Here is a 7,222-nt window from a genome sequence, read left to right as displayed (position 1 = left end):
AAAAAAAAAAAATAATAAAGAGAGGGTCTCGCTCTTGCTCAGGCTGATCTTGAACTCCTGAGCTCAGGCAATTCACCCGCCTTGGCCTTCCAGAATGCTAGGATTACAGGTGTAAGCCACTAGGCCCAGCCTTTATTAATTTATTTTAAACACAAACCAACCTCAAAAACCCACAAAACTGAATTTGATCCTGAATCCAAAAATACCTAAAGCCCAAATCACTCACAGATCCCTGAACACCATCTTAGGATGGCGTTTTAATGAGAGCAACTGCAGTTTCTGTCAGTCAGATCTGTGAACATGCAAGTCTTGAATGCATAGTGTAATGATAAAGCAATGCTGGAGGTTTTATTGTTTTCTTTCTCCTATAAACATCCCAGAACTTATAAATTCATGGATTGCTGTCTTTCAGAGTCACTCTGCTTATATCAATTTTGGATTTCCTCTCATGAAATTGTCTTCAGAACTGGATTAGTAATGCCAATTCCATCATAATTCATGAGAAACTCTTGCTCAAGCCACAGTCTCACTCCTCTTTTTGATCCTTCTTTCATTGCCTTCTTTTAGCTAAATTTCACCCCTATTTCTTAGTGTTCTTTATTTTTACTGCTATTGTATTTGACTAAGACTTCAAGGACCTATTGTTGAAAACCTGGTGAAAAGAGTGTGGGAAAGGGTTCTGAGGCATAATAAAGCCTAGGGCTTCGGGAAGGGTACAGAGAGGGGGCCTGACAGTTTGAATGTGAGGCCCAAAGGTAAGATGACCATATAATTTATCACCCCATTCTGGGATACTTGAATGTGAAAGGGGCATGATTAATAATCATGCCAGGCCAACCAGCATGTATGGTCACCCAATTGGTATTGGGAGCAAGTCCGACTCTGACTAATGTCTGTCCACTTGGGCTGCCTTTAGGGCAAGAGGTGCACCAGTGTAACTGGCCAAGGGCCATAAATGTGAATTGCCGGAAGTAGAGGATGGCTTCTATTTGGGAATGGAGCCATCATTCCATTTGATCATTGGGACAGATCCATCTTCAATTTAGGGAAATCTCATTCAGTGAAAACCAGTTATGTTGAATTTCTTGGATGTATTTCTAACAACTTATTAAGATTTTATGACTACTTACTTTTGGATAGTTCTTAGAAATGAAAGCATTTTCTAGGTATTTTGAAACACTCACCCATCTACCTATTTTCTGTCATTCCCTAAGACTCAACCATAACTCTGGAATTCTCACATTTCCTTCTCCCCTGAAAAGACTGACAAAAGATTAAACAACCAACAAAATCCCCCTAATTGCATGATCATCCGGTCTAAGTTGTTCTTCCATTCACTGCTGTATAGTCTATTCCTTTGTCTTGTGTTTTTCATCTGTGCAAAGCTGCAAACTCATTGAGTTTGTTGGCTTTTCCACTTAAGTTGTTTATTGTGCCAAGTCTCATTCATTCCAGTGGAAATCAGCCTTTAGCACAAGTGTGCATACTACATGTTAAGTGAGTATTGCTTTTTTTTAAAGCCACTATTCACACACTTCTTACCAAACTCAAAAAGAAATCTACAAATTCTTTCCTTGATTAGTTTCGGTTAACTCTACTACCTATTAAATGTACTTCTAGAAGAATGCCAGTATAACTTAATTCATTCATTCCCCCCAAATTTATTGAATTTCTTGTATTAGCAGGGGCACTAGAAGAAATCACACAGTTCCTGACCTCAAGGCCCCCAGAGCCTTGTAGTAATAGCAACAAACAAATCTAAAAAAGTCATTGAACTGCACATTTAACATTTGTGCACTTTACTATATGTAAGTTATGCCTCAATAAAAATGCAAATAAAACCAAAATTGTTGCATGCAATAGGCTTTTATAAATCAAGAAAATTAAACTCTGGATTCTCATAACACTTTTTTTGACAGGCTACTCATTTTATATATTTATTTTTCCCTGCATAGAATGAATTAATTACTAGTAATAACATTGGATCAGTCATGCTTCTCTTGAGCATAGGTCTTTATTGTAATCTGCTTCCAAACAATTTGTTTTGTTTAGCAGGCCCGGGCTGGTGCAAACTCATCACCCCCGGTGCATGGGGCCAACACTCTAACCACTGAGCTACAGTTGCCCCTTCCGAACAATCTTAACTAATAAAATTGTGGATTTTAAGAGATGAAGAGTTGCTTAGAGACATCTTCAGGGGCTCTTAACTTTTCTGCCACGTAAAAGTTTTAGAAACTCTGATGAAAGCAGAACTATAAACTTCCTCCCCAGAAATGTACATATGAACATGAATTGTGGATTAATACACCGCTGAAACCCAACCATCCTGGGACCCACTTAGGAGCCCAAAGATCTTAAATTAAGATTCCTCGGAGTGAGCCCATTCCTTTTCTTCACATGAAATAAACAGGCCCAGAGAGGGAAAACAGCCTTTCTGGGGATCAAAGACAGACAGAATCCAAGCCTCTGTCACTTAGACATTTATGCTATTTACCCCATTAAATTCCCTCTACCCCCAAACCTCCACCTGTGGAGCCCCTGAGTTTAGAAGAACTTCCATAGTACCTTGTATACCACCCTTTTAACTGGATCAAATGAGAAGCTGGTCAAAGTTTACCCTTTACCTTTTGGAGAACAATAGGTACAAAACTGAGTTCCTTACAAAATGGCAGCATTTCTCTTTTATTTCTTCCTTAGACTACTCCAAAACCCAGAACCAAAGTTAAAATTAAAAGGATGACTTCTTTCCTTTTCAGTTTTTTGTTTTTTCTTTTTTTTTGCCGGGGCTGGGTTTGAACCCACCACCTCAAGTATATGGGGCTGGTGCCCTACGCCTTTGAGCCACAGGAGCCACCCCAGTTTGTTTGTTTTAATGAAATCAACTCTAAAATACTGCTTATATTTACACCTGAAATTTAAAACTTTGTTCTTCACTGATCTTTGTAACACTGGGAGGATTAAATTTATTCTTCTTGTGTAAACCTTTTAATGATCTCTGATCAAACACAGTAAAATTCCAACCTGATCCAGACAATTTGCGCAACTTGTGCCCACTCAGTTTTTCAGTTTGGAATAAAATTCTTGCTTCCAGTCCAAACAGAATGTGAAAAGTGAAAGAGGACCCAGAAAGCCTTTACTTCTGTGTGGAAGTCCTGATCCTAAATAGAGCAATTAATAAAGAAAAGGGTTCCAGGTGCAGCCTACAAATTTCTTAGAGTTTAATGTGCTCTAGATGAGATGGAGAAATTGCACAGACCTGTTAGTAGCCCTGCAATAGAAGCACATGTATATGCATTCTATCTGTAAAGGTTTTGCTAGGTACTTGCTAAATCTTCCTTCTCCACAATCATCTTTTGTTTTTCTGCTTGCCTGGATGAACACTCTTTAAGGTAGTCTTATTATTGTACTCATTTTATGAATAAGCCAGCAAGTTTTCGAAGGGCCAAGGTCACATACATAACTTGTAGATCATGAAATTGAGCATCAGATACAAACATCTGCCTGTCCTTCCTGGGTTCAAACTCCCAACTCTGGAAAAATAATTAAGTGGAGATACGTTGAAGATTGAGAAGTATATACCGTTGGTTGATTGGTTCCTCAGGCAAAGATTTTTCCAGATACTGTGTGGTTTGCACTGAAACCTCCAGCCTTTCTCATTGATGAAAGCCAGGAGGGACACAGCGGGTAGTGAGGACGTTTCCAGTAGGAACAAGGCTGAAGGAACCAGACCGGGTGGGGGTGGGATAGGAACGTATTTTTCCAAGGGTGTCACGCTTCTTAAGGGTGAAGGCGCAGGAGGTTTCCTCCCATCCCCACGGCCGGGACCTGCCTCCTGGACCCTAAGGCCTGCGGCGGACCCCCACCCTAAGGCCTGTGGCGTCCCGCCCCCAGTGCCGTGCTGTCCAATCAGCGGTACGGCAGGGTGCTCCGCCCCTCTGCCGTGGCCTTATAGGGTTCCGCCGGCGCGCCTCCGCTCCGCAGTTGTCCCGGTCCGGGGCAGTGAGGTTCTTGTCTGTAGCAGCCGCTGCCACCGCCCCTCTCCGTGTTCGGTCTCCCCCATCTCACGTACACCGCGCCGCTCCTCTGTAGTCGCCGGCGGAGCGCCACAGCGGACCTGGGCCGCTGGTCCCTCCCTCCTCCCGTCTCTCGGTGTCCTCGGCTGGCCAGAGCGATGCGGCTGGGCCTGGGGCCCGCGGCACTGGGGTTGCTACTGCTGTGCGCCGCGGCGGCGGGCGCCGGCAAGGCCGAGGAGCTCCACTACCCGCAGGGCGAGCACCGCAGCGACTACGACCGCGAGACGCTGCTGGGCGTCCAGGTGAGGCGCCCAGGCCGGGGGCTGGGAGGGCCTGGCCTCGCCACGCCGCCGCCGCGGGCTTTGTCCCGGGACAAAGGGGGGCGGCCGGGCTAGGCCTGGCCGGGGCAGCCTGACAATGGGGGCCGGGCGGGGCATCGCTCGCTCTCTGGGTCTGGGGGACCCCGGGGCCTGTGAAGCCTGAGGATATGGCGTGGCCAAAAGGCTGGGTCCTTTCTTCTGTCCGGACCCTGGGCGGGATCTCTGAGGATGCGTAGGGCTTGGAGAGCAGGTGTGGGTCACCCCAAAAAACCCTGGCAAAGGAGGCTTCTAGCAGCCCTGTTTATCTCCACCATTTTGCCCCACTGATGGTAATGCTTGACTCTCCTGTGCATCGCTTCCCCCAAAGGAAGAAGTCGATGAATATGTTAAACTCGGCCACGAAGAACAGCAAAAAAGACTGCGGTCCATCATAAAGAAAATTGACTTGGACTCAGATGGCTTTCTCACTGAAAGTAAGGACTGTCCTACACAACTAACAATGGAGAAATCCTTTCATAGGAAACAAACATTTTAAGTAGGAGTTTCTCTTGAATGTAGATTGCTAGTGTTCCAACAAGTTATAAGTACTGTGAGAAGGAAAAAAGGACATGGAGAGTAGATTTTATCCCTGGAAATCTTTAGACGGGGAATACCAAGTAAAACTCAGTGCTTTCTCCAACAGCATTGACCCTGGCTACGTACAAGTCATACCTTGAGACCCCTTCCTCACATGACTTTTGTCAGTGTCAACGTGATTCATTTTAGAAAAATAGGCCCTCAAGCCTTCTTAAGACCTTAAATAATTTGTTGCTCCTTAGCTCTCTACTTCATTAGAATTTCAAGAATTTGTTTTTTTTTAAATAAGCTAGTAGAAAAAGACCTGTTGCATGTGAAATGTGTTGTTATTTTAACATTATAACAAAATGTTAGAGCTGGTTGGGGCTTTAGAATCAATCTCCGTGGTTTTAGGTAGGTTCTCCAGTCAGGAATGAAATGCACAGACTATTAGAAGAACATTCTAAATAAATTGCTGTGCAATTCAAGTGATAAACCCAGTCAACATCCCAAATTGATCTTAAAAAAAATTCCAAAGGTTATTACTGTGACTAGAAGTTAGCTGTTTTGCTGTAACTCTCATTTAAATGCTTCTCAGCATCCAAGGAATGAAGTTGCTGGAGAGAATTGCAGAATGGTAAGTTTAAGCTGTGCTGTCAATGAGTATTCACATTGGTACCCTCAGGAATATCAAAGTTTTTTTCCTTCTACTTGAACAGTAATGACAATAAAACCTTTGTACTCCTGTTGTCCTATATGAGAATAGATACATCTTTGGTTATAGTAGAATGCACAGGGAACAAGTTGATTTGGAAGACTGACTGGTACCTGTCTGTCAGGGCCTAGCTAGGTTAAAAAAAAGTTAATACTAAGCTTTTAAAATTTAAAGTTAGAAAGATATTAGGGTGGTGCCTGTGGCTCAAGGAGCAGGGCGCCAGCCCCATATACTGGAGCTGGCAGGTTCAAACACGGCCCTAGCCAAAAACTGCAAAAAAAAAAAAAAAAAGAAAGAAAGAAAAGATATTAGTCCAAATTTTTATTTTACAGATCAGAAAAAAGCTTGAGGCTTGGTGCCTGTAGCTAAGGCACCAGCCACATATACCAGAGCTGGGAGGTTTGAATCCAGCCCAGGCCTGCCAAACAACAATGACAACTACAACCAAAAAATAGCTGGGGGTTGTGGTCGGCGCCTCTGTAGTTCCAGCTACTTGGGAGGCTGAGGCAAGAGAATTGCTTAAGCCCAGGAGTTGGAGGTTGCTATGAGCTGTGATGTCACTGCACTCTACCCAGGGCAACAGCTTGAGGCTCTGTCTCAAAAAAAACCAAAACAATAAAACCAAAAAATCTTGAAATGGTAAAGTGCTCTCTGATGGCACAGCTGAAGTGAGAACCCACATTTCTTTTTTTTTTTTTTGAAGTTAACTTAGTTTTTATTTATTTTATTTTATTTTTTATTAGATCATAATTGTGTAAAAAATATGGAACGCTTCACGAATTTGCGTGTCATCCTTGCGCAGGGGCCATGCTAATCTTCTCTGTATCGTTCCAATTTTAGTCTATGTGCTGCTGAAGCGAGCACAGAACCCACATTTCTGATTCCTGTTTCATTTTGTTTTCCACTGTGGCACAATGATCTCTTAAATTAACTGGATATAGGCGTGTCAAACCTTTTTTCTTTTGCACTGGAAGAAGAGGAGTCGCCTTGGGCCATACGTTAAATACACTAACGCTAATGAGCAAAAAAAAAGTCCATGCATAATTTTTATAATATCTAACACCACAGATAAGCCAAACAGTCCTCCCATAATCTGCATGTGGCCTGTGGGTGACAAGTACAAGAAAGACATGGTTCTTAAGGAAGTTCTCATTCTACTTGTGGACCCTTAAGAGAGTTTTGGTAATTTATAGTTTGAAGGACAGAACTAGACCGAGAGTTTACATGTAAAGTGAGTTTACATGAGAGTTTAAGAGATAGAAAAATTCAGTAGGAGTTGAGGCTTTGAGGCCTAACATGTTTGAATCTGGACTCTCCTGTCTGTTAGCTGTGAAGCTTTGGACTTTTCTGAACTTCAAATTGCTGAAGTGTGAAATAGTGATGATTAGAATTGTCTTGTTAAAGATTAGAGACAACATATATGGAGGACTCGATAATGTAGTAATTGATCAGTAATAATAGTTATTATTCTGTCCTGTCTTTGCTTCTCTTCACCTGATTGCTCCCAAACCAATAGAGGAGTGCCACTCTTTTTTTTTTTTTTTTTTTTTTTTGAGACAGAGCCTCAAGCTGTCCCCCTGGGCAGAGTGCCGTGGCATCACAGCTCACAGCAACCTCCA

General features: G+C 42.9%; 1 protein-coding gene and 1 non-coding gene across 2 annotated transcripts in view; one reads left to right on the top strand and one right to left on the bottom strand.

Annotated features, from left to right (window-relative positions):
- Positions 1 to 4,059: 4,059 nt before the first annotated feature.
- The window catches only part of RCN2 (reticulocalbin 2), a 20,259-nt gene continuing 17,096 nt past the window's right edge, over positions 4,060 to 7,222 (top strand). Inside the window, exons 1-2 of the mRNA XM_003784544.3 lie at positions 4,060 to 4,315; positions 4,701 to 4,806. Coding sequence (XP_003784592.1) covers positions 4,172 to 4,315; positions 4,701 to 4,806 — 250 coding nt within the window. The 5' untranslated portion in view covers positions 4,060 to 4,171. The remainder of the gene's footprint in view (positions 4,316 to 4,700; positions 4,807 to 7,222) is intronic.
- On the bottom strand, positions 6,361 to 6,467 carry LOC111723472. Its single transcript, XR_002771999.1, has one exon. It is a non-coding gene; the product is annotated as a U6 spliceosomal RNA (small nuclear RNA).

The sequence above is a fragment of the Otolemur garnettii genome, unplaced genomic scaffold (genome assembly GCF_000181295.1).
Source record: "Otolemur garnettii isolate 467f Iridium unplaced genomic scaffold, OtoGar3 scaffold00011, whole genome shotgun sequence".
NCBI lineage: Eukaryota > Metazoa > Chordata > Mammalia > Primates > Galagidae > Otolemur > Otolemur garnettii.
This window is presented reverse-complemented; position numbering and strand designations above follow the sequence as displayed.